A 26,454-nucleotide genomic window follows, 5' to 3' on the forward strand; every position below is an offset into this window, starting at 1 on the left:
GAATTGGCCTGTGTCAGCTCTCAATCTCACCCACATATACCTAGCATGATCATCTCTTCGTACAATATGCAGTAATGGTTTTAGTTCCTCTCTGAATAACACTGCTACTCCTCTTGAACCTCTACTCCCATGCTCCGATCTCGCATTTGTCCTGTGAGCTGTCTCCCATCTGTATCCCACCACATGTGGCATCACCTGTCCAGGGGCCTGATAAGTCTCTGAGAAGAATACAATATCCTTGTCTTTGAAACTGTCCTCAAATGCACCCACGTCTAACCTCATAGACCCGTTACAATTCCAGGTAGCCATCTTTAGCGTGGTCCCATAGGTCTCGCACCGTCATGCATTGCGCCACTCTAAAATCACCACCCGTCCATCTCTGTAGAAGGCTATCTTTCCCTTCTCCCTTACCGCTGTAATCTCTGGCATTACCTCTCGCATATGTGCGAGCTGCGAGAGAGTTAGGTCATCACCGAGGAAGATACCTGTCTTTTTGAGAGTAGGCCTCTTCCTCAAGAATTCCTTCTTCTCTTCCAACGAGGAGAAGGGTAGTATGAGAGCTCTCCCCTTTGAAGACTCTCCCGTGCCATCACTTTTCTTACCTACCCTCCATGCCTTTGTGTGCAAAGGCTTCTCCATCCCCATCATGGATGAAAGGCTTGTGACCTCTTTCTCCACATTGTTTATGTCCTTGAGACCTGTCACTCTCACATTTTCTCCAGCTCCTAGTATTGTCTGTCTAGATCTAAATCTTGCCCCGTTGGCCCCTTGTATAGTTAGGGTTTGAAGTATAACATTTTACGTTTCGATCCATCACATCGTCCATGCGAGGGAGCGTATATTTATTCTTGAGAATGAGTTTGTTTAGACATTTTTAATCAAGGAGTGCATATAGTGTTATCTTTATTTCGAGAAAGGTATGCAGTGCTCCCCATGGAGACTTAGGAGGTCGAACAAACCCCCAATCAAAAGAATTTTGAAGGTGTTATTGAATCTCATCCTTCTTGGTTTTACTAAATTGATAAGGTTGCTTCGAAAATTGTTGGCTTCCGCCTACCACTTTGATGGCAGGATCTACTTATCTTGAAGGTGGTAAGGCTGGAGGCAGATCATCAATAAATACGACCTTGAAATCATGATTTCTTGGACAATCGCAGATTCGAAGTTCTACAGAAGCACAAGAATCATTTTTACAAAGTTTAGTATGATAGGCATGCCAAGTACCAGTGAATCAGCCATGGACATGGAAAACAATGATAAAAACCCACACCCGAAGACTTAGTATCCTTGAACGTTTCCAAAGCTGTAACAATTGGTATTGCAAACATTATTTACAGAAAACTGGTTACAGCAAGAAATAGATAGATAGGCATGTCATGTTTTACAAAAACAGAGAGTGATGAACATAGTCTAAATACAAAGTGGGTTTTAGTTAAATTCGGCCTGCTTGCCATCGTGGCGAAGCAGACCCACCCTGTTGCCCGTCACTTTCAACCGGCAATAAAACTTTGACCAAAAGTCAACACGGCATTCTCCACGCGGTTTGAACCAAGCACCTCTCCGATGAGAAATGAGTGCTCTAACCTCTACGCAACATGTGTGCGCATGCAAAGGAGATGTAGCCTCTTACTTTTGTTATTCAGAAAGTGCAGTGCCCCAAAAAAGGTGCCGTGACTGCCTGAGCCGGTCAGCATCACCGACACGATAGCAAACAGGCCGAAATTTAACAATTGCCTACAAAGTGTCTTGTTTGTCATAAAACCATGTCCTAATATAACATTTGCTATGTCAAGTTGCATGTCTGTAACAAAGGTGTGGACAATTTTTTTACGTGCCCCTTTTCTAGGTTATTGGGATGCTCATTCTCACCTTAGAATATTGTTTTGTTTTGTGCAGAAGTAGTATAGTTTTGTTTTATATGTGAAGGTGGTTTGTATCAGAAGCATTCTGATCTCGAAGATTGGCAGCAGGTAGCGCAATCAATATGGATGTTTATGTTGGAGAAACAAATTAGCCTAAACATATACACAGTAGCATGCTTACTCCATGCATTGTGTCGAGGTAGACAACTTGATGAGGTATGGGAGGCACAAACATTCCCCCCTTTTCTCTTGTGATAGTCTTTGTTTATCTTTTGCAAATAATATATGCACGCTGCATGTTATTCAGTCAGTGAAGATAGGTGAAGCGTGGGCATTTAATAACGACTGTTTGCTCAGAGACGGGCAGTATAATTCAAGCACATGCAATTCTGAAAGCTTGTTGCTTCTCAGAGTCATTATGTGCCGTTGGTGATTTTGTGAATTTGCTTGCATGATAGAAGAAATAGAAGATCCTGTGTAATATAAGAGTTAATTCACCTTGTGTCTCTTGAAGCCCGAAAGTTCTTATCTTCACTTTTATTTGTACCAGGCCTTGAAGCTGCTGTATAAGCTGGGCAAAGGTATTGATGTGCAGCCGCACATTGACTTATGCAGCATCTATTTGAACGGGTGCTGGTCTACACAAAGTGCTTCCCATGCCGAAAAATGTTTGCATTATATCAAAGAGAAGGGCCTGAAGGAGAATGAATTAGTGTACCTTGAACTGCTGAAGGCAAGCCCTTTTTAAAGCATTTCCAACAGTGCCCATAAGCATTTATTAAGTGCAATGGATTCTGAATGTCATCATGAAAGGACTTATAAATTTTTTGGTGCAAATAAAGGTTCTCTTTATCAAGGTATGCTAACTTGGTGGTTTTGCAGCTTGCAGGTGTGAGGAGAGACTTGAAAGCTGTTCATAAAGCTTGGTCTCTTTTGTTGAGATGTTGCAAACCTGGTCTTCCCTCTATGCAGTCATATTGTGCTGCAGTAAGAGCCTTGTGCAAAATAAAGTCACTAGAAGAGGCTCTTCTTACCTTGCGGGAAATGGTACGACTGATTGCAAGAAACGAGGGCTTTCTCCTTTCTGAGAGGAAACTGGGGATACTTTCTCCTTTCAATAGTAAAGAGATGGAACATTCTGATGAGATCAGAAAGATAATGGAGGGAAAAGAAGTGTTCGAAAGCTGTTTGGGAAAGGAACCCCTTGCTTCAGGCGATAAGATTGCCAGCAGGGACCAATTAGGTGATGAAGCTGCTTGTGATGAAAGTGACAAGCTTGATGCATCTGAACAGGGTGCATCTGCACAAATAGATACACAGTGTAAAACTGCATTGCTTCAGGAGGATGCTCCAGTTCGCACTAAAGGGGAAGATGAGGTTAGTCCAGATAAATCTTTTCTTAGCCAGATTCTTGGTTGGACAAGGCTTGCCATGGTAAACTTACAGCAGTCACAATCACAAGAGCTTCCTGAGAGTCGGCAGTCATTAGAAAGTCCTATGACTTGGCCATATGAAGATAAGCTTTCTAGGTTGAAGAATATGTTGGTGGATTCATTCAATGCCATCCTTAGCGTGGTCATTCACAAAAGAGAGCTTCGTTTAGCTGCAGCACTGTTTACTCAGGTACCTTGAAAAGCTTGCAAATATCACCGGAAGGCTGTTTGATTGACTTTACTGAATCTTGTGGTTTTCGTGTGGGCATTTTGTAGATGCGCGCTGTTGGATTAAAGCCTGATGTCAGCAGCTACAATTCGATGCTAACAGCTGTAGTTAAAGAGAAAGGACTTCAGCAGGCCTTTCAGGTGGTGAGTTTTGAATTTTGAATCATTCGATAAGTACATGGAACTCATTTTGCTGCAAGGAGGTTTGGTTTTCACTCAGTTATAAACCTCATTTGGTACACACGTAAGGTAAAAATGTGGAGGCTTAAAATGCTATCACTTAAAGGGGCAGGCAATTTGCTTCTAGATTCAGACCTTCAAGCAACTAGTTCACTACATCACCTAGAATGAAGAAGTCATGTGCATGCAGGCTCTGTTTTGTTATATGCATTACCAAGTTACAAACTGGTTCATTGAAGAAAATTCTTGGTGATTTGAAAGCTTAAGGCCCATTTCAAGTAAACAACCACATATTTGCAGGTAAAAGCTATGGAGGTAAATGGTGTGCAACCCAATACAAGAACTTACGATGCTATCTTAAGCGGTTTCTGTGCAAAACTGGAGGTTGATAAGGCTGAGGCTCTGCTTGAGCGCATGCTGAAGACTGGCGGAGATCAAGGGCCTTCGGCAATATCGTTCAACCTAATCTTGAAAGCGTGTGGAACCTTGGTATGAGGTTGGGAGATGTTTTATATTCCATTATTACTTGGTTTTTGGTTTGCGTTTTCTTGCATATATTCGTGGCCTAAATGTTTAAAAGGTTCCAACAAGAGTGAACAGTCAGTTCAGTGAGGCCACTTAAGCAAAGTGTCCATTTGGATTTTCTTGCAGGATGATCCTATAAGCGCTTTGCGTGTATTTTCAAAAATGGTTGAAGCTGATATCGAGCCAGATGTAGTCACAGTTCTCTACTTAGTGCAAGCATTTGGAAGAGTCAACTTTCCGCTTGAGCATGGAACACCAGAATCACATAATGAGCTTGCTCGGAGGCTTGAAGCCATCGAAACTTACATGGAACGACGCAATTTGCATCACAACTTCCGAACCTTCAATACTGTGGTAGGATTCTCCATCTAGTCTTTTGTACAAAGAGCAACTAGAGCATTGCTGCAAGTTTTAGCACTTGTGAATGCAACTCTTAAGCCGTGTATTATTCATGCATGCACTTTCTCTCAAGCTTGAGAAAATTGTGCATTTACCTCTCACCACCTTCTTTTGGAAATACCTTGTATGAATTTATGTGCTTGCCTCTTTATCCTTGTTTTCATCCAAGCACTTTTGAACATCTTAACATTCAGTGTATATTTCAATTTGCTAAATTTGGGCTGTTTGATTTGTAGTTGGCTGCATTTTCTACAGAAGGCATGGTAGACACTGTACTACGGCGATTGCATGTTGCAGAGGGTTGTGTAGGTGGTGATGGCCTTCCCATCGTTGATACTGTTACCTTCAACATTGCAATAACGGCCTGCAATCGAGCTCAAAAGGTATTTTTATCTGTCAAAACTGATAGTACATTTAGCATTTTGAATAGTGTGTTTTACATTTGTGTCTTTATAGTGGGCTGCAGCAAAGGACGTCTTCAATAGAATGCTAGTTCTTGGTTTGAAGCCGGATAGAGAAACATACAACAGTTTTATGAATGGGTGTGCTGAACAGAGGAAGATTGCTGACGCCTTTTATTACTTGGATAAAATGCACGAGGAGAATCTCAAGCCGGATTTTATCACTTACACCACGCTAATAAAGGTATATAAGTTGGCAAAAACTTCTGTGCACATACGCTAGAAAATGGTCACACACTCACCCCGACTGAATGAGCGGTGTAAACATTGTGTGAATAAATAATACGTCCTATTATTGTGAGGAAAGAGCATGTGCATGATAGCTTGACGCTGTTGATACATCACTGATCAATTGATCAATTGGTATTATTCGTGAAGGTGTACTGTTATGCTGGTGATCTGGATGCAGCAGTCAAGCTTCTGAGAGACATGGAAAAGTTGGAATTGGCATTTAACGAAGCAACGTTTGTTACTCTGATTCACTGTGCTTCGCTTAAGGTACGGTGCTATGTTTTGATTCTCATTTTGTGCACTTTGTTTGTTATCTTGTAAATTATGCCCAGGGTCTTACACTGCTAGCTCACTTAATTTTATTTTTTTTGAAATAAAGTATGTTTCAAGTTCAAGAGTTGAAACATACTCCAATCATACTTCCATTCCCTTATGGTTTTACCGTATGGGGAAACTATGGCCGTGGCAATGATGCCATTTGGGTGTGCAGACCCTGGAAGGGCATGATGACTACACGCTATTGTGTTGCAGGCTTAGCAGTTCTTTGTTCAATTTGCTGCTGTTGAGTGTTTAAATTGTAGCTGTTCAAGAGCTGAGGCAGTGAAAACCCACTGGTTTAAGCCATTCCATTTCAATGCTTTTTTTCATTATAGGTCAGTTGTATCGTCCTATCATGAGTTGTTATGACCACTCTTTATGTTTATTCATTGCTGAAGTTTCCTAGGCTTGGATTATTGGGATTACTATTCTCTTCTCATCAGTTTGTTATTTGGATATTTCTCCACTGATAGCACTTCGACTTTTTTACAGGAGCGCCTGGATATGATTGAGTTTTTAGTGGAGTATATGCACCGGAAAAAGGTACAGCCTACAATATCTATCTGTGAACTTGTGGTCTCCGCATATTTGAATTGCCATCAGACAGAAGATGCTGTTGAAGCTTTGCGAGTGCTGAGCATGCGAATGCTTCCGGAGGGAGTTCAGTCGAAGGACATTCTGAAACAAATATGTCTGGAAGATGGTGTACAAACAGAAGAGAGCACATCAGAACTACTCAAGGATGCGATGATCAAACAGGGCCCAATTTCTGAGGCCCTGCTGGCAGCCAGACTATCAGGACTTGGAAATGCTTCCATGGCCGAGTGGAATGCTGAAGAAAGCTGGTGGGCGAAGCGCTTGAGATCTCAATATATTGGCTTCTAATGATGTTTTCATGGGCAGTTGGTGCTTGGGATTCATATGCGTCCGCAAAAAGGAGGGTTTGGAGAGCCGGTGCCACCATGGCCTGATCATTTTTCATTTTGTCCCAAAGGGATAGAGATCATTCGTCATAGAAAGATTCGTGGGTCAATCAGTGAACTGGCGCTTTCAATCTGAATGTGCCTGCAGAAGGGTAGATTGGAAAATCTGTGCAATCATGACCCCCTTGTGGTGATTGGAGCTCCATTTTGTGTTGAAGTGCTAGAGATCATGAGCATAACAGCACACGAAAAAGAGAGATTTATGGGTTCTATTAGTGTTTAGTTGCCTGAGAAAGAGCTGAACACAAATGGGGACGGCAGAGGCAGAGATTAGTACAAATGAAAGTGACCATACATGGTACCTGTGGAGGGCAGATTTTGTGGATATAGATAAGAATTTATCTCACAACCTACTCTGGCCTCCGCCACACTCAGCATGGAAGCTTGTGGACCCTTCTGAGTTGCAGATGGTGATGATAATCTTAGGCTAGCGTATCACCTTGGTGCATGGGATTCTTTTTATGTAAATCCATGCTTATGATTGATAATTCGCATGTAGAGTTGTAGTGTTGACCCACAAAGAGGCTAATATTGGTATATATCCTTTCTCTACAATGTAACAAAAAGCTTAGCGACGGATGATTTCATCCGGGAGATAGTGCTATGAAAAATCCTTGTATTCATACGCCGATGATCATGGAATGAAAATGCTTTTGTGGGGCTGGATAGGTATTCCTAATCCCTTGAAATTGTTGGAAGAGAGATCAAGGCAGGCATTTTAAGTTATAAATATTATTGTTTCTTGTAACATATAATGGCCTAGTAACTTGTGTGTAGTGGAAAATAGCATGAACATAGTGAGCATTTCATTAGAATAGATTCTTAATGAGAATAACAAGAGTGCTTGGATGGAGAGAGCAACAAAAAGTATAACACCTAGTTAGATAGCATGAACAATAATTCAAAAGAGAGAAATTAAGCTATTGACAACAGTTGAGGACCGGATTTTCATGGAGCCAATCCCCTTCCAAAAGGCTTTGTATTATGGTTTCTCCCATAAAGAGAGACATTTTACAATACAATTCTTTGTATTTAATACTAGTTAGTGCAATGAAGATGGAAGCTTCAAGCATTAAGCAAACATTTATAAAACACAACATCAATTTCCTCACGGTCTCGGACCCAAGACTTCACACACCTTCGAAGATGGTGAGAGCTAGCGGGGTATCAGAGTAGGTTGAGAGGAAGGAGTAGTCTTACGAGAAAGATGTACATCTCCTCACATAATCACTCATATTAGCATAGCATAGCTTAATAATTAGCATGATAGAGGAGATGAGTATGCATTGAAGCTTGGCTCTTGGTTGGATTTGCATCACAAAGCTAAGAGGAGTTGGTGTGGCCTCCCGTCTCATAAGCTTGGAGTATGTGATAAGCTTTTCATTAAAGCTTGAGAAGGAGAGGGAGAGAGAGAGAGAGAGAGTCTTCTTGCTTCACACATGAGTTAGTGTGAGTGTGTATGCCATAATGCCTTGTAAAATTCAGCTCTCTCTCTCTCTTGGTCAACCCCTCTTGCTAGCACCTCTTTGGACCTCTCTCAGCTTAGCCAATGAAAGTTAAGTAGCATAAGTGATAGCCTTTTGACGTGTGTCTCCCTTTTTCTTTTTGTGAGAGTTTTAGGTAATTAATTAATGCAACTAAACTCTCATTGGATCTCTTTGTCTCCTGGCCAATAAAAATCAGGCAAGCCATTGGGTTGTCGAATGCTCATTGGACCTCTTGGGAGATTGTTCAATAGTCTTCTAGAGAGCTTAATTCTTATTGGCTCTTTTATTAAGTGTTTTTTAATTAATTAAACTAAATTTATTCTAGCATAATTCTCATTGGTCCACTTCCATAGCCATCCAATAGGATTTGAGTACACCTTGTGGGCATCTGGCCTAGGGAGTTGACATGTGTCCCTCATTTCCTTTGTGTAAAGGAGGTTTGTGAGTGTGTATGTGTGCATGTGCGTGTGCGCGCGTGCGTGTGTTTTTCTCTCTTATCCCCTACTTGCAAGGCTCGCCCCCTCCTTTGTAGGAGTTGTGAATACTTTTGGTACACACACAAAGCATCCAATATTCCTGAGCTTTTGACCTTTGGAGACAACCTTTGAATTTTAGAACCTTAGCGTTTGGGAAGTCTTAATGGGCTGAACCTTAGGGTATTTAAAGTTCATTGCTGCGCATTGCTCTTTTGCAGATGGTCCCCCCTTTCGATCCCTACTGTGGCCGGGTCTGTCAGCTTAATCAATATTCTAGCTTTTTCTCTCCTGACACTTTCAATATTAAATGATCAGTTTAACATGAGAAAATCATTTAGGAGAATTAGATATTAGTTATTATGACATTACCTCTCTCTTGAAATCATAGTCGTCCTCGATTATGGGGCAGAGAAGATAAAGCCTATTCATTAGTCCTTTTTCTAGCGGGAGAGGATCCCTATGTTACCCTATGACATCGTTCCAGAATGGATGACTAGTCCATTTGGCGCTTGAGAGCCTAAGCTGCCTTTCAAGCATGTCTGCACATTAGTCCTATCAATCTTCCATAGTAAAGTGACAAGCTCTACTTGAGTGTTTGGGAGACGTCATCTCCGCAAACTTGGTCTAAGCATGCATACTACTTCATTTTTGTGCACAATAAAGAAAAAGAGAGTCTTATAAGACAAAAACTTTGTTCATTTTAAACATTTGTACATTTGCTTACTCTAGGGAAGCATTGTAAGCATTGACAAGGTTTAGGTTATCCTTTGATTGTATGCGTTGCATCTATCTAGCATCTTCAAAATGATAATTCTTAAACTTAATAATATATCATTGGATAGTCTTACTGCCTCTTAGTACCTTGTCTCCATGTCGGAGAATGGACTCGGGCTGCAGCACCTCTTCTTGGTCCTCGATCTTCGATGGGTCTTCCATAGTTGGTTCTTGAGGTGGCTCTCCTTTGTAAGGCTATAATAGGCTCACATGGAAAGCATTGTATATGAACCAATGGTTGGGCAACTTGAGTTGATAGCCTATCTCATTGATTGGCCTAAGAATCTGGAAGGACCATATGTACCTTTTTGCTAACTTAGCATAGTACTTTTGGTGTTCCGTAGGATTCTTGCCTGTCGTGTGCCTTAATCGAGCCTTGGGAAATTTGAGTAAGACCCAATCATTTTCTTTAACGGCTTGGGCTCTTCTGTGCTTGTCAGCAGCAACCTTTTGCCTTTCCTGTGAGATAGAGATAGCATTCTTAATCTTTTGGAAAGATTCTTGTAGGTCTCGGCTATACTCATCTGTAGCAAAGATCTTCCCGTGTACCTTAAGTAGCAGCAAGAGACTTTTTGATCTTCCCTCAATTACCTCAAATGGTGCTTTTCTCGTGGAAGTATGTACAGTGTTATTGTAGGCATACTCCACTAAGGGTAAGTACTTCTTTCATTGGGATCTTTGATCTACTTCCGTTACATAGGCTTTTAGTAGATCGAGAATTGTTAGGTTAGCTATTTCACTTTGGCCATCCGTTTACGGGTGATAGGCCGAAGAGAAATTTAGCTTTGTTCCTAAATTCTCAAAGAGACCCTTCCAAAAATTACTGGTCATTCTAGGATCTCTGTCCAACACTATGGACATTAAGCAAGCCATGGTACTTGAAGATTTGTGAAATGAAGATGGTTGCCATTTGATGGCTTTGATAGTCTCTTTGACAAGTCTAAAATGAGCTTGTTTACTGACTCTGTCTACTATCGTCCATATTCCCATATTCCCATGGATAGACTTAGGCAATCCAAAGATAAAATCCATACATATGCTCTCCCATGGTAAATTAGGGATTGGCAAAGGTTGAAGCAATTCAGGTTGCTTCCCTCTATAAAACTTCGTCTTTTGGCATACCACACATTTAGAAACATACTCTTGTATGTTTGCTTTCATGGTAGGCCAATAGAAATATGTTTCAATCCCTTTTAGGGTAGATTGAATCCCTCTATGCCCTGCATAAGGAGAAGCATGAGATTCATTACTTTCTCACGTAATGAGCTAGTAACACATAGTCTATTGCCATAGAGAAGATAACCATCTTGTAAAGTAAATGGTTCCTCTTTCTTCCCTAGTGCAAGGGTTGAAATCACATCTCTAAAGTTGGGATCAATAGCATACTCATCTATCATAGAAGATAGATCATTGTGAGTTGCTATGGAAACCGCATTCACTCTTGGTAGTCTTGAGAGTGCATCGGCTACTTGATTTTGCTTACCAGCAATGCGAGCAATATGAAAATGAAATTGCGGAAGGAAATTTGCCCACCTCATTTGTTTGTCGGAGAGATTGGTCTGCGTCATGAAGTACTTAAGACTTTGGTGATCCGTTCGCAGAATGAAAGGAGTCTCCAATAAATAGTGCTTCCTTGAGTCTAAGGCATGTAGAGCTGCGAGGAGTTCCTTTTCATATATGCCTAGAGCTTGCTCAATAGGGTCGAGCCTTCGACTTTCATAAGCTATGGCATGCCCTTCTTGGAGCAAAACAACTCCAAGGCAATCACCACAAGCATCACATTGGACCTCAAATGGCTTTGGGAGATTCGGAAGTGTAAGCATAGGTTGAGAGATAACATTTTCTTTAAGCTTTTTGAAAGCATTGTTCTCCTTGGCAGACCATATATACCTAACGTTTTTCTTTGTTAGCTCATATTATGGTCCTGCAATTTGTGACAACTTTTATATGAAGCGTCTATAGTATGCACACATACCTATAAAATTTCTTAGTTTATGAAGATTCCTTGGTTTAGGCCATCCTTTTATTACCTCTAACTTTGATGGATCCATTTGGATGCCATCTTGAGAGATAATGTGACCTAAATACTGAATCTCTTGCAATAAACATTCACTTTTCTTTGGATTAACATAATGTTTATTCTCTCTTAGAACTTGAAATATTACCTGGAGGTGTTGCTTGTGTTCATCTAGTGAGTTAGAGTAGATGATAATATCATCAAAGAACACTCCAGTAAAGGTTTGGTGAGGCCTGAATAGCTTCTTCATCAAGCGGTTGAATGTGGTTGGTGCATTGGTCAAGCTAAAAGGCATGACAATGTATTCATAAAGACCAAACATAGTGCGAAATGCGATCTTTACAATCTCTTGATCAACTATCCTTATTTGATGATAGCCACTTTTTAGGTCAATCCTATTGAAGTAGGTGGACCCTTGTAGCTTATCAAATAGGTCTTCTACCCGTGGAACGGGAAACCTATTCTTGATAGTGATCCTATTTAGTGCTCTATAGTTGACATACATACGATATGTGTCGTCTTTCTTTTGCACTAATAGCATAGGTGAGCAAAATGGAGATGAGTTAGGCCTAACCATGCCCTTCTCAACTAACTCATGCACTTGTCGCATAATCTCCTCTTGTTTGAGCTTGAGAAACTCTATAAGGAGATTTATTAGGTGGTGAAATTCCTGGAAGAAGTTCAATTGCATGGTCATCATTGCCTCGTTTAGGAGGTAGTTCACAAGGGATGTCGTCAATAAAGACATCTTGAAACCCCTTGAGAAAATTGGATAACTATAATTCCTTGTGAGTGTGTAGATTTTCTTTTGCTAAAACATTAGGTTCATTTTGAGAATCTTTAACAAAAATCATGTACACGAAAATAGAGCTCTTTATTGACTTATTGAAAGCTGGCGCATGTACAATGGGTATGGTGTCACCCATTTCTTTAGCATCTATGTACATATTTTTTTTCCTTAACCTAATGTAGATTTTCCTTTCAGGGAATTTAACATTGGCAGCCATGCTATCAAACCATGGTGCCCCTAGGATTACATCCTTGTGCTTGAGAGGAGAGATAAAGAAGTCCTCTTTGTCCACATAGCTTTAGACATGGAGCCTCAATTTTCCGATTAAGGGAGTGGCTGAAGCTTCTTGCCCCTTGAAATCACCATCTGCGGGTAGGACATCTCCTATCTCATAGGCTTGGATGCCTAGCTTGGTGGCCAACTCTGTGGATATGAAATTGTGAGCACAACCATGGTCAAAGAGAATAAAAGCATCATGTTCTCTTACCTTTTCCCAAGCATGGCATAGAAGAGATCCTTTGTGGTGAGTTTTCTCCTCTTGGATTTCAACAAAGGTAGCTCTAGGAGGCTCATGGCGGGTGTTCTTTTGGAGACAAGCGCGGTAGCATGCCCTTGTTCGTCGCACTTGAAACATCGGTTATTCTTGCGATAATGCTCAAGCTCTTCAGGAGAGAGTTTGTTTTTGCCTTTGTAAACTCCCTTCTCCTTAGCTTTGTTGGAATTGCCCTTAGGAGTCTTTTGGACATTGTCCTTCCTCTTAGGCTCATTGGAACCCTTGTTTTCCGTGGGGTTAGAATTTCTCTTAGGCCCTGTTTGGAAATTAATTCGAGAAGCCACCATAGTATGGTGTATAACCGCCGATATGGTGCATGGCCTTTGGGAGTTGACATACTCACCATTTCTTCAGTTAAGCCCACACAAAATTGTTGTTTTTGCTCTCCAAAATCCATCTTTTTGAAGACAGTGTCTTTGAATGTAGGTCCCAAAACTTGTCTACATATTTGTAAATGGATTCGTAGGGAGAGAGCTTCAAGCTTCTCCATTCGGTGAGTACTTTGTCTTTGGCATTGGTGGCCAAAAACTGCTTCATAATGGAAGCTCTTAAAGCTTTCCATGTTCGTGGAGCTTCACCATTGGCCTGTAGACTAGACCACCATTGCCTGACGGACTTTTGAAAGTGCATAGCTACATGGAGTAGCTTAGAGGACTTCGTGAAGCCCTCATCTCCAAACGCCGCATCGAATTGTTGGATAAAGGCCAAGACTTTGTCCGTAGCACCAAAGGTGCCATCGTAGGTAAGGAAAGAGATGCTCTTTCCTCCCTCTTTGAACTTCTTGAGCTTGGATGACCTCTTCCATGTGGCATAGGATTTCCTATGGACTCTTCTTTTCGATGGTTCAAAAGTTGCACTATCGCTTTCTTCAGAAGATGAAGAATTCAAGGAAGATGGAGAAGAGGGTGACCTATTTCTCGCCTATTTCTTGCCTTGATCTTCTTTGTATGCACCATCACTTTCATAATAGGAAGAGGATGAAGAAGATGGAGAAGAGGGTGTCCTCTTTCTCTCCTTTTTCTTCTCTTGATTTTTGTCATCCCTCTTTGAATTATGATGTGGAGAATTGTGCGATGGTCTTCTCCGTTTTGGAGGTAATGGAGAGCGTTTAGCTCGTCATCTTCATGGAACCATCTTCGTCGAGGTGGCAGGAGACTCACTTCTTTCTCGTTCCTTCGGTGGGGGCTCTTGAATTCTCCTTTGAGAAGGAGATGCATCATCAAGAAGCAAAATTTTGAGCCCTTCGTATGGATCCTCTTCTTCTTCCTGAATCGGAGAGAGGCCTCTTTTGGAAGTCTCACCAAGAGGCTTCCTAGGTACTCTCTCGTCATGATGGGGAGTTTGAAGAATCCCATGAGCACGAAGCTACCGTTGCACTGCACTTTGGAGGGATGGATTGCCCATGGCTTGTTGAAGCCTAGAAACAAGGTAGTTAATAAGCATAGGGGCATCATTAGTAGCCTGCTCATTAGCAAAATCAAAGTTATCAACATTAATTTCACTCTCTTTACTATTGTCAGCCATTCTAACAACTTTTAGGTGTAAACTTTTTAGGTGTACTTTGGCACTTCAAGCCCTAGTTGCTACTCCTCTTTACCCCTTTAGAAAAGCTCTCAAGCTACTGTACCCGTGGCTCGAATACCACTAATTGCAAGGAATAGAAGAGAAGGCCGTTCAACACCAAAACAACACCGGCTCCTATCAAGCTTCTAATAGTTCAATAGTGGTTAAGCCGTAGGCAAGCCCCGTAGGACTCCACTAATAAGACCATAGCTCTCGATGGTGATTCCCCGTTATCTGCACAAAGGCAGACACACTACAAGGCTGAAAAATCCCTATTCTACTTACTCATTTGCAATTAATAATAACAACCATTTATAGCTGGCTTGAGGACCTCCCTTCTTGAGCAAGAAAAGAGAAACCTTGTGCTCTGATACCAATGTAACATTTAATGGCCTAGTAACTTGTGTGTAGCAGAAAATAGCATGAACATAGTGAGCATTTCATTAGAATAGATTCCTAATGAGAATAACAAGAGTGCTTGGGTGGAGAGAGCAACAAAAAGTATAACACCTAGTTAGATAGCATGAACAATATTTCAATAGAGAGAGAAATTAATCTATTGACAACAGTTGAGGACCAGATTTACATGGAGCCGGTCCTCCCTCCAAAAGGCTTTGTATTATGGTTTATCTTATAAAGAGAGACACTTTACAATACAATTCTTTGTATTGTAACATTTTACAATACAATTGTTTGTGTTCCTTCAATACTAGCTAGTGCAATGAAGATGCAAGCTTCAAGCACTAAGCAAAACACTTATAAAACACAACACCAATTCCCTCACAGTCTAAGACCCAAGAACTCACACACCTTCGAAGATGGTGAGAGCTAGCGGAGTATGAGAGTAGATTGAGAGGAAGAAGGAGTAGTCTTACGAGAAAGATGTACATCTCCTCACATAATCACTCATATTAACATAGCATAGCTTAGTAATTAGCATGGTATAGGAGATGAGCATGCATTCAAGCTTTGGCTCTTGGTTGGATTTTCATCACAAAGCCAAGAGTTGTTGGTGTAGGCCTCCTTTCTCACAAGCTTGGAGTGGGTGATAACCTTTCCATTAAAGCTTGAGAAGGAGAGAGAGAGAGTCTTCTTGCTTCACACATGAGTTAGTGTGAGTGTGTATGCCATAATGCCTTGTAAAATTCAGCCCCCTCTCTTTCTCTTGGTCGATCCCTCTTGCTATTTGCTCTTGCTAGCACCTCATTGGACCTCTCCCAGCTTAGCCAATGAAAGTTAAGTAGCATACGTGATAGCCTTCTGACATGTGTTCCCCTTTCCCCTTTTGTAAGAGCTTTAGGTAATTAATTAATCCAACTAAACTCTCATTGGACCCCTTTGTCTCCTGGTCAATAGAAATCAGGCAAGCCATTGGGCTGCTGAATGCTCATTGGACCACTTGGGAGACTTTCCAATAGTCTTCTAGAGAGCTTAATTCTTATTGGTTCTTTTATTAAGTGCTTTTAAATTAATTAAACTAGATTTACTCTAGCCTAATTCTCATTGGTCCACGTCCATGGCCATCCAATAGGATTTGAGTACACCTTGTGGGCATCTGGCCTAGGGAGCTAACATGTGTCCCTCATTCCCTTTGTGTAAAGGAGGCTTATGAGTGTGTGTGTGTGTGTGTGTGTGTGTGTGTGTGTGTGTGTGTGTGTGTGTGTGTGTTTCTCTCTCATCCCCTACTTGCAGGGCTCGCCCCCTCCTTTGTAGGATTTGTGAAGACTTTTGGTACACACACAACGCATCCAATATTCCTAAGCTTTTGATCTTTGGACACAACCTTTGAATTTTGGAACCTTAGAGTTTTGGAAGTTTTAATGGGCTGAACCTTAGGGTCTTTAAAGCCTATTGTTGTACATTTCTCTTTTGCAGATGGCCCCCCCTTTGGATCCCTATTTTCCCTCCTTTGGATCCCTACTATGGACGGTCTGCCAGCTTAACCAATATTCTAGCTTTTTCTCCCCTAGAACTTCCCCATATTAAATGATCAGTTTAACATGAGAAAATCATTTAGGAGAATTAGATATTAGTTATTATGACATTCTTGCATGAAATTGTTGGAAGAAATGTGAAAGAAGGCATTTTAAGTTACAAATATTATTGTTTCTTGCATGATCGTGTGCACACAGACACGTGGAGAGTAGAAGGGCAGCAACAACCATACCTATGGGACTCACTCCGATGTTTCAAGATAGGAGCCTATCTTGAGAATATACATAGTGATATCTCAAAAGGAAAAAAGGCTTGCCAGGCCTATGTGAATACTTGAAAGGCTGATGAGGGATATCTTGTGACTTTGATGATGATCACACACCCCACCCATTAACCACCCTCCTCCAGTGAGATTGTATCACTCATTGTATCATCCCTCACTCATTGTATCAACACTTACTCATACCCTACACAGTTCTAGTTAGCTGCTTAGCTCACTTCCCGCAGTTTAGGGTATTACATTAGTTTTTGTACTTTTTGGTCTTTTTTGGTACTCGGACCTTTGTATCAGATTCACCACTTTGTAACTTTTTCCGGTCTCATAGGTCATGTGGACCTTTTGAAGAGATTAACATATTATATCATCTCTCTCTCCCCGGACAGATCTTTGGGGTTGTTCTTACAACGTTACAACTGGTCTCTTGGGATTGTTCCTACAACGTTAAAACTTCTCTTCTTCTCTTCTTGCTTTGCCCAAATACCTGTTAGAGTGGTAGCTGTGGTTGGGCTCTCTCTCTCTCTCTCTCTCTCTCTCTCTCTCTCTCTCTCTCTCTCTCTCTCTCTCTCTCTCTCTCTCTCTCTCTCTCTCTCTCTCTCTCTCAATTGCGAGAGCATGTTGTCACTAGGCTAAGGGCAGGAATGCCTTCTAAAACAAAAGATGTGAGAAAGCACACATGATGATTAACACATAATTAAACCTTGAGAGTAGAGGTGAATGTGATGGAAAAAGAAATTGGATGCACTTGCTAATGAAAATCCAAAAGCGAAAAGTGCGTAATGTTGTCATTGAAGATATAAAAGGTGAACTTGTCATGAGTAGGCAGAGCTGCTCTTGTGGAAAAATATTTTGAAGATTCCTCCTACTAAGTTGACTTCAAGTCAGACAATTCAAAGTGGCATAACTGGTCTAAACATGACGCGTAGAAGAAGAAGAAGAAGAAAAGATTTTTAACATCGTAGGAAACCATCCCAAGAGACCTTAAAGAAGACATGTGGCTCCATGCAAGAAAAATTATGCCATGCCTGGCATTGTCTTAGTCGATATGTATGCTAAATGTGGTGCACATGAGAGAGCACAAAAAGTGTTTGAGGAGCCTTGGTGTGCATGAGAAAGCACAAAAAGTGCTTGAGGAGCTTCCTGTCTGGAATGTCGCCTCTTGGAATCCTCTTGGAATGTCCCTTTTAGTTGCAATTTTCCGGTGTTCTGTTCGGAACGTCAGCAGATGCAAAGCAAGGGCCTCTCTCCAGATGCAATCACCTACGTATGCATCTTGAAGGCATGTGGCTCTATGCAAAAAAAAAGATGCCGTGCTTGGTGCTGTCTTGGTTGTTATGTATGCTAAATGTGGTGCGCATGAGAAAGCACAAAAAGTGCTTGAGGAGCTTCCTGTCCGGAATATTGCCTCTTGGAATGCACTAATTGCGGGATGTGCTAAACAAGAGCAGTGCTAGAAAGCTCTAGGTTGTTTTCAATAGATGCAAGAGCAAGTGTATCTCTCGAAATTCAATCACCTATACTTTTGTCTTGAATGATACGCTTACATCTTAAAGGCATTTGGATCTACGCAAGTGCTCGAGGAGCTTCCTGTTTGGAGTGTGGATACTTGGAATGCACTGATTGCAAGATTTGTCCTACAAAGGCAGGCAGGGGTAAGGGCAGAAAGCTCTAGTTTGTTTTTAGTGGATGCAAAGTGAGGGCCTCTCCCCGGATTGATTTTTTTTCAGTAGATGCAAAGCGATGGTCTCTCTCCAGATGCAATCACCTATGCATGCATCTTGAAGGCATATGGCTCTATCCAAGATGTTGATATGGGCACAAAAATTCCCAATTGTATTGTTAGTCAGAGGATGTTGAAAAAAGATGTAGTGCTTGGCACTATCTTGGTTGATAAGTATGCAAAGCGAGGGCCTCTCTCCAAATGCAATCACCTCTGCATGTATCTTGAAGGCGCAAGATGCTGATATGGGCACAAAAATTCACAACTATATTGTTAGTCAAAGTTTGTTGAAAAAAGATGTTGTGCTTGGTACATGGGTATCAGAATCCATGATGTGATTTCTAGTCAGGGGCTGTTACTACAAGATATGCGCTCTTGGAGTGCTCTAGGCTACTTTAGACAAGTGCAAAGTAAGGGTTTCTCACATTGAGATTGTTGATGATTTTTGGTGAAGAAATATCGTACTTGGTGTATGTCAAATGTGGTGCTCCCACGATAGCAAAAAAATGTGGAGGCAGCATTTCCCATGTTACCTGCCCCATCCAAGATCTATGGCTCCACCCAAGGGATAGTGCCCAACGGTGAAAACTCACAAAGCAATTTAGGGGACTTCACACCTACAAAAGGTCAAAGAACAATAGGAAAGGCATTGTCAAGCTTCCAAGAATAGTTTTCCAAAGCATCAAGAACTTAGAAGAAGCTTCATAGGGTGTTCAAATTGTGAATTTTCTTGAGCTTCAAAATAATCTCTCTCACACTAAACTATTGTAATTCAAAATTCAAATTCCGCATCTATGTTACAACACATTGCAATGTATGTCCAAAACCTCATTTATGGAGATGATTTGGTTGTGTGTTAATGGAAGGAGATATACAATGACCTTGCAGATTCTTTAAGTGGTAAGATGGCTCCATTGGGCACCATGAGAGAAAAGAAAAAGCCTTCTTTAAAGGGAGGAGCATCAAAACCATCAAACTGCAATGCATTTATTTTTTCTTGCACCGCATCTAGTCTTTCATCTAATAAAGGTATCAAGAAATGCTACAAATGTAGAAATCCCGGACACTTAGCAAAGGATTGCTGAAAGATTAAAGCATGTACACACTATGGAAAGATGGGGGATCCCTCTTCCAAGTATAGAAACATAAGTTGCATCGATACAATAGCACTATAGAAGGGATGAATGTAAAGCCAATATCTTGTGACTTTGCAGTGATAGTGGCAACTTGTAAGCAAAATATAGGTGAGTCCCAACCTCATTTTTGGAGTCATCTTGGAGGAAATATAGGTCTGTGTTGGATTTATTGGTCCAAGGAGACTTGTGGTCCAAGGGGAGATGTCTTTAGCTTGCATGGCACCATAGTCCATTGAGTCATTATAACCTACATGGTATGGAATCCATGGCAGTAATACTCTTTGTAGTTGGTCACTAGTCTAGTCTGAGGTCTAAGGGGAGGTTTGTTGAGATTGTGGCCTTTGGCCTATACCAACAACTAGTGTGAGAATCATCTCTTGTACATTCAATAGTCTAGTCATCATCTAAGCATGTGAGGGCACATGGCTTAGCACATGTGGCACATGAGTTGTACAAGAGTCCAAAAAGATTTCCTAGTCATCCTAGCTTTTAATATTCTAAGGAGACACTCTTGAACTTTGAGAGTTTCCCCTTGACCGTTGGGAAAGATACATGTGTGACCCTTGAGAGGTGCACCGAGCCATATGGGCTATAAGTAGCAAGTTCTTGTATACACTTTCCAACCTAATCCAACCCAGTGTATGCATGTTATTAGTTTCTAATCAAGTTATCATCTTCAATCCTCTCTCCCTCTCTCTCTCTCTCTCTCTCTCTCTCTCTCTCTCTCTCTCTCTCTCTCTCTCTCTCTCTCTCTCTCTACACCACCATACCAAGGCTGCATGTATGCCAAGGCCAAGGCCAAGGCCATGTTACCATATACATGTGGTAGTGATGTGTGTGAACACACTAGGACCGCCGGGGCATTTTTTCCCTCTTTAGGAGGTTTTTTCCCCCGTGCATTGTATATACGCCCATCACTCTAGGGCTATCTATCTTTCCATTGCACACTAAGTAACATACTCTCTATTGTGTGCCTTGAGCTTCCTTCGTCTTCTCCAAGCTGTGTGTGTTTCTCTGCAACCCTAATTCCAACAATTGGTATCAGAGCAGGTCACGTCCTCCCGGGCTTAGTCGCCAGCTGCTCCAGCACACGCCTGCTCACTTTCTCCGATTTCAGTGAGCTTTGGCGAGCGTTCGCAGGTCGACAAATATTTTGGGAAGGCTCGAAGAGCTCGGTCTGCTCAGAATTTTGATTTGGGCTCATTTCGGCCTCCGTTTCCACTACGGGCAGTACTGCACAGGCTATTTCGTCATTTTGTGCAGATTTTCTGTCAGTGCCGTTTTCTGCATAACAGGTGCCTTATAGTCTTCTACGGTTTGTGCTATATAGCACAAGTTGTTCCCGCTCCATTTCTCCTATTTTCGGGCAGTTTTCACATCAGGTGCAGCATTTACCATGGCTGACAACAACAACACAGATGTGTTCAAGATGTTTGCTGCTGAGGACATGTTGGATGGGGACAACTACCCTATGTGGGCTTATATGATGCAACACGTTCTTGTGTCAAAAGGTGTCTGGAACATTGTGCAGGGCATTGATGTACGTCCTGGTTCTGAAGATGTAGGCGATATTGAGGATGTTGCAGGTCTTGCTGCAAGGATTGCAGCTGTTAGAGTTGTTTTGCCTACAGCAGAACAAGCTCGTTGGGATGTTAAGGATGCGCAGGCTCATGCATTGATTGCGTTGTCTGTGAAGCGCACCATTATTCCTCACATCCGTTCAGCAAAATCTGCAAAACAGGCTTGGGATATTCTAGCAGGTCTTTATGCAAGCCGCAATGAGGCTAAAATTGCTTTGCTGCGTAAAGAGCTAGAGTCGAAGATTATGCATGAGGAAGATGATATGGACACTTTCCTTGCTAGTGTCAAGGATATCAATGAGCAACTCATTTCTGCAGGTGAAGTCATTTCTGACAGTTCCCTTGTGCAGACTGTTCTTGATGCCTTACCAGATTCCTACCAGACTTTTGCTAGTACTTGGAGACTGATGACCCAAGGAAATCCTGAAGTTGTCAAGTTTGATGCATTATGCACATTGCTGTTGCAAGAGTCACTTTCTAGAAAAAACAGGACTAGGCAGCGTGCAGTTGAACAGGCTTTTATTGCTTCTCAAAGAAAGGGTGGTAACAGTAATGCAGCCACTTCTTATGGTTCTGCTGCGAGTGGCAAAAATTCTGTTCCTAATGCTTCTGCTGGCAGCACTTCGTCTGGCAATTCTGGTGATAAGGGCAAAAAGAAGATGCGTTGCCATTATTGTAAAGCCAATGATCACTTGATCAAGTCGTGTCCTAAGTTGAAGGCCAAAGAGGCTAAGAAGAAAGAGGGTGGTTCCACTGCAAATGCTGGTTCCACTACAAATGCAGCCATTGTTGAGTCTTCTGTGAAAGGAGATTGTGATGCTGATGTTGATGCAGAATGGGCTTTTAGCGCAGAGTGCACTTACAATCCTGCTGTCCATGATGCATGCTTGTCAGTTGCTGCAGATTCACATGTGTGGTATTTCGACAGTGGTGCTACAAAGCACATTACCTCACATCGTGAATTGTTTACCTCTCTCGAGTCTGTCCCTCATGGGAATTCAGTCACTTGTGCCAACAACGCCTCTTATCCAGTTCAGGGAGTTGGAAAGATTGTGCTCACTGCTGCTAATGGCAGTTCCTTCACACTTGTTGATGCACTTTATGTACCTGGGATCAAGAAGAATCTATTGTCTGTATCCGCACTTGCTAGACTTGGACTTGTAGTCAAATTTGTGGATGACAGATGTACAGTTCATGGTCTCAGTTTTGGTGATGAAATTGTTGCATCTGGGCTTTTGTGCCGTGGGCTGTATAAGCTCACTTTGTATGACAAGTGTGGACAAAATTTTGCAAATGCTGTTGCAGATTCAAGGGCTATTTCAGATGCAAAACTTTGGCATGCACGTTTTGGTCATCTGAATTTTGCCAGTTTGCTGCGTTTGCAGAAATCTGATATGGTTGCTTCTTTGCCGCCTCTTGAAGCACCTATCAAACATGTTTGTGAAGGCTGTATTCTGGGTAAAATGCAGCGTTCTAAGTTTCCAAAGGATGGTTCAGTTAGGGCCACATGCAGGTTGCAGCTTGTGCATAGTGACGTTTGTGGGCCCATGCAAACTCCGTCCTTGGGCAATTACCTGTACTTCGTGACTTTCATTGATGATTACTCCAGGCATGCGTGGGTATTTCCGCTTAAAGCGAAGTCCGAAGTTTTTATGTGCTTCAAACAATTTTTGGCTATGGCTGAAAATGTCTCAAAATGTACTATGGGCACCCTCCGTTCCGATCAAGGGGGGGAGTATATGTCTCATGAATTTAATGCATTTCTGGCTAGTCGTGGGATAAAACACCAATGTACAGTGCCTTATACACCTCAGCAAAATGGTGTTGCTGAGAGGAAAAACAGGTCACTAACGGAAATGGCACGATGTATGGTCAAAAGTCAAGCTTTGCCGCATTCTTTTTGGCTTGAGGCCATCATGTGTGCCACTTATGTACTTAACAGGTGTCCTACGAAAGCTTTGCAGTCTATTACTCCATATGAAGCATGGCATGATAGAAAACCTTCTATTGAGCACATGCGTGTTTTTGGCTGTTTGGCATATGCTTTGGTGCCACAAGTGCAGCGCAAAAAATTGGATGATAAGGCTGTCAAATGTATTTTTGTTGGTTATAGTGCTGAAAGCAAAGGTTACAGGTTGTATCACCCGCAAACAAAACGTATTTGGTTTCACGGGATGTAGTGTTTGTGGAAGATTCTGTTCAACCCTTGCTGTCATGTACTAGAGACAGTAATGTAAGCTCACAGGACATTTATGACACTTTGTTGCCTCTTTTCAGTGGTGGAAATACGAATGTAAGTTCCAATGAGGCAAATGTACAGCCTATGGGGGTTTCTGAAAATGTTTTAGAACAGCCTATTACTGATGCAGATGTACATGATGTACTTGATGAGGAAAGGGCTGAAAATGAGCAGGCTAGAGGTATGCCAAAATGGCTGGTGCACACTTTGCGTGACAGTAAATTGGATGCACCTTTATCTAGTCGTACTCGTTCAGGCTCTCGCCATGCATCTTATGCATCAGATTGTTATGCTTTGGCTGTGTCTAGTTTACATGATGTTGAGGAGCCTCTGTCTTTTGATGAAGCACAGAATTCAGAAAATTGGATTGCTGCCATGAAATCAGAATATGATGCACTTATAGAAAATGACACATGGACTTTATGTGATTTGCCTCCTGGCAAAAAGGCCATTGGTACGAAGTGGGTTTACAAGTTGAAACGCAAGCCGGATGGTGAGATCGATCGCCATAAGGCTCGACTTGTTGCAAAGGGTTATGCACAACAAAAAGGCATAGATTATGAAGAGACTTTTGCTCCCACTTGTCGTATGACTACTGTGCGTTTTCTATGTGCATTGGCAGCTCATTTTGGTTGGGATGTACATCAATCAGACATTGTTACTGCTTTCTTGAATGGTGACATATTTGAGGAAGTTTATGTAACGCAGCCTCGCGGTTTTGTCATAAAAGGACAAGAGGACAAAGTGTGCAAATGTAAGAAGGCTTTGTATGGGTTGAAGCAATCTCCTCGTGCTTGGTATGAGAAAGCTGACACTCATTTGGTTAAACGAGGCTTTCGTAACAGTCCAACAGAAAGCACATTGTATGTAAAGCGTGAGGATGATGTATTTCTCATTGTGGTTCTTTATGTTGATGATTTGCTGATCACTGGACCAAATGAGAGACATATTGCTGAATTTAAGGCTGATTTGAATGCTACTTTCAAGATGAAAGATTTGGGGCTGTTGCATCATTACTTGGGTATACAGTTTAAGCAGTGTGATGGTGGTATTGCCTTGTGTCAGAAAAGTTACATAGAGACATTGCTATGTAAGTTTGGACTTGAGGATTGCAAACCTATTGCCACTCCCATGGAAACAGGTTTGAAGTTGAGTCTACATGATGCTGGCGATCCTGCTGATGTCACTCTTTACCAAACTGCTGTTGGCTGCCTCATTTATGTATGCAACACGAGGCCAGATATTCAGTTTGCAGTCTCGCAGGTCAGCAGATTTATGCATAGCCCAGGGTCTAAGCATTGGCAGGCTGTCAAGAGGATTTTCCGCTACCTTAGTGGCACTTTACATCTTGGCTTGTTTTATCCCAAGGGGGGATCATTGCCGCCAGACTTACATGCTTTTTCGGACTCAGATTGGGCTGGTTGTTTTGACACGCGAGTGTCCACAAGTGGTTTTTGTTTCATGCTTGGCAGTTCATGTATATCATGGTTGAGCAAGAAGCAACCTACTGTGGCCACTTCGAGTTGTGAGGCTGAGTACAGGGCAGTCTTCACAGCTACGGTTGAGTGTGTATGGCTCAGACGCCTTATGGCTGACTTGGGTGTTGGACAGGACACTGCCAACACTATCTACACTGACAGTCAGAGCGCATTGGCAGTTGCGAGGAACCCAGTTTTTCATGCTCGCACAAAGCACATTGAGGTGCATTACCACTATGTCAGGGAGAGGCTCTCAGCAGGAGAGATCAGCTTGGCTTATGTGCCAACACAGGACAACCTTGCAGATCTTTTCACAAAGGCATTGTCTCGTGAGAAGCTTGAAGCTTTCCGCAAAGCTTTGGGCTTACTCCCCTTTGTGGACTGATCCTGTCCTCAGGGCATGGCACTTCCCTTTACTCATGTGCCAGCTCTCGTTCACCGCATCACTCCAGGGGGGATTTGTTACCATATACATGTGGTAGTGATGTGTGTGAACACACTAGGACCGCCGGGGCATTTTTTCCCTCTTTAGGAGGTTTTTTCCCCCGTGCATTGTATATACGCCCATCACTCTAGGGCTATCTATCTTTCCATTGCACACTAAGTAACATACTCTCTATTGTGTGCCTTGAGCTTCCTTCGTCTTCTCCAAGCTGTGTGTGTTTCTCTGCAACCCTAATTCCAACAGGCCAACTCCCGTCCCACATGTAGTTCCAGGAGCACCTGCACCTGCGGCCACTATACCTGCTTATTTAGGAGATTTGGCAGCATTTGCTCAAACCATCGGTCAATCTATTGCTGAGAATATGTGTAACACGCCTTGCAATAAAAAGAAATCAAAGTGAGCGAAACTTGCGAGAGAAGATAGAGACCAAGGATGTGGTTTGGAGGGGGGGGAGGCTGGTGGGTAGAAACAAAAGCATGTATTACACCAAATGCGTTTCGCTTAATAAGCTCTTCAGTGGTGTAAACAATAGGAGGATATGGAGGGGGTATAACTAGTGAGGTGTGGCTCAAAAAACTGCAATAGGTACTATATTAAAGAGGGGTAGTACCCATTGAAAGACAAATAATGACCACTCTTTAAGTGTGGGTACCTTACAAAAAAGGAGGGAAAGGGAGGGAAAGGAAGAGGGTTGGTAGGGTAATAAAGTTTGTGCATGGGCTGCTAAAAGGAGTGGCCAAAAATGTACAAAAAGAGAAAAAATTCCAAGTATGTTGACTCCGTCTAGGGAATGGGTGTAGTTATTTAGAGGGGTTGCACATAACCAAGAGGTCAAAGATTATCGAAGTAAGATGAGGCAGGGTTTAGTAAAAAATGGAGGGTGGAATTCCTATTTCCTTGGGGGATGGGGGGGGCGGGGGGGGGGGGGGGGAAGGTTTAGAGAGCAAAGTGCCGAGATTGGGCGCATTTGCACAACATATCACAGGTTTAGGTAAATGCGCGAGGTCGGTGTTGGATTTAAGAAGCTTAGTGAGGGGTTTGATAATGGAACGGGACAAATTGAGATGGCGTATTAGAGGTGAGAAAGGAATCTTGATGATGGTTGGAGTGGGTTTGGTTTTGGACACATATTGGAAGAGAGAGGGTCTCAGGTTGTAGGAAAGGTATAGGAAGCAAGCTTCCAAGAGGGGAGAGGGATAACCCTTCGTTCTTAGCCTAGCAAAGAAAAGGTTATGAATGGAGATAAAGCCTAAAGGAGAGCTTTCTCTAATAATGTATCTCCGAAGCTCTGAGAGAATAAAGGCGATCTTTTGGTGCGTAGGGTGCTAAGATTTCCAAGGGATGTAGTTGTATGAATTAAGGTT

At 42.1% G+C, this 26,454-nt stretch overlaps 1 protein-coding gene across 8 annotated transcripts in view; it reads left to right on the plus strand.

The window, feature by feature from the left end:
• Window positions 1–7,284, plus strand: part of LOC147461860 (pentatricopeptide repeat-containing protein At1g76280-like) — a 37,750-nt gene extending 30,466 nt beyond the window's left edge. For 5 of the 8 annotated variants that reach the window (XM_086509324.1, XM_086509323.1, XM_086509322.1 and 2 more), the window contains 10 exons: window positions 1,971–2,078; window positions 2,413–2,595; window positions 2,745–3,485; window positions 3,572–3,667; window positions 4,004–4,192; window positions 4,355–4,582; window positions 4,864–5,010; window positions 5,084–5,272; window positions 5,467–5,586; window positions 6,130–7,284. In XM_086509324.1, coding sequence (XP_086365450.1) covers window positions 1,971–2,078; window positions 2,413–2,595; window positions 2,745–3,485; window positions 3,572–3,667; window positions 4,004–4,192; window positions 4,355–4,582; window positions 4,864–5,010; window positions 5,084–5,272; window positions 5,467–5,586; window positions 6,130–6,522 — 2,394 coding nt within the window. In that variant the 3' untranslated portion in view covers window positions 6,523–7,284. Of the gene's footprint in view, window positions 1–1,896; window positions 2,079–2,412; window positions 2,596–2,744; window positions 3,486–3,571; window positions 3,668–4,003; window positions 4,193–4,354; window positions 4,583–4,863; window positions 5,011–5,083; window positions 5,273–5,466; window positions 5,587–5,850; window positions 6,030–6,129 lie in introns of those variants that run through there. The other 3 variants (XM_086509327.1, XM_086509328.1, XM_086509329.1) reach the window with 2 other exon arrangements.
• The last annotated feature ends 19,170 nt before the right edge of the window (window positions 7,285–26,454 follow it).

The sequence above is a fragment of the Adiantum capillus-veneris genome, chromosome 3 (assembly GCF_014529385.1).
Source record: "Adiantum capillus-veneris isolate H3 chromosome 3, ASM1452938v2, whole genome shotgun sequence".
Classification (NCBI taxonomy): domain Eukaryota; kingdom Viridiplantae; phylum Streptophyta; class Polypodiopsida; order Polypodiales; family Pteridaceae; genus Adiantum; species Adiantum capillus-veneris.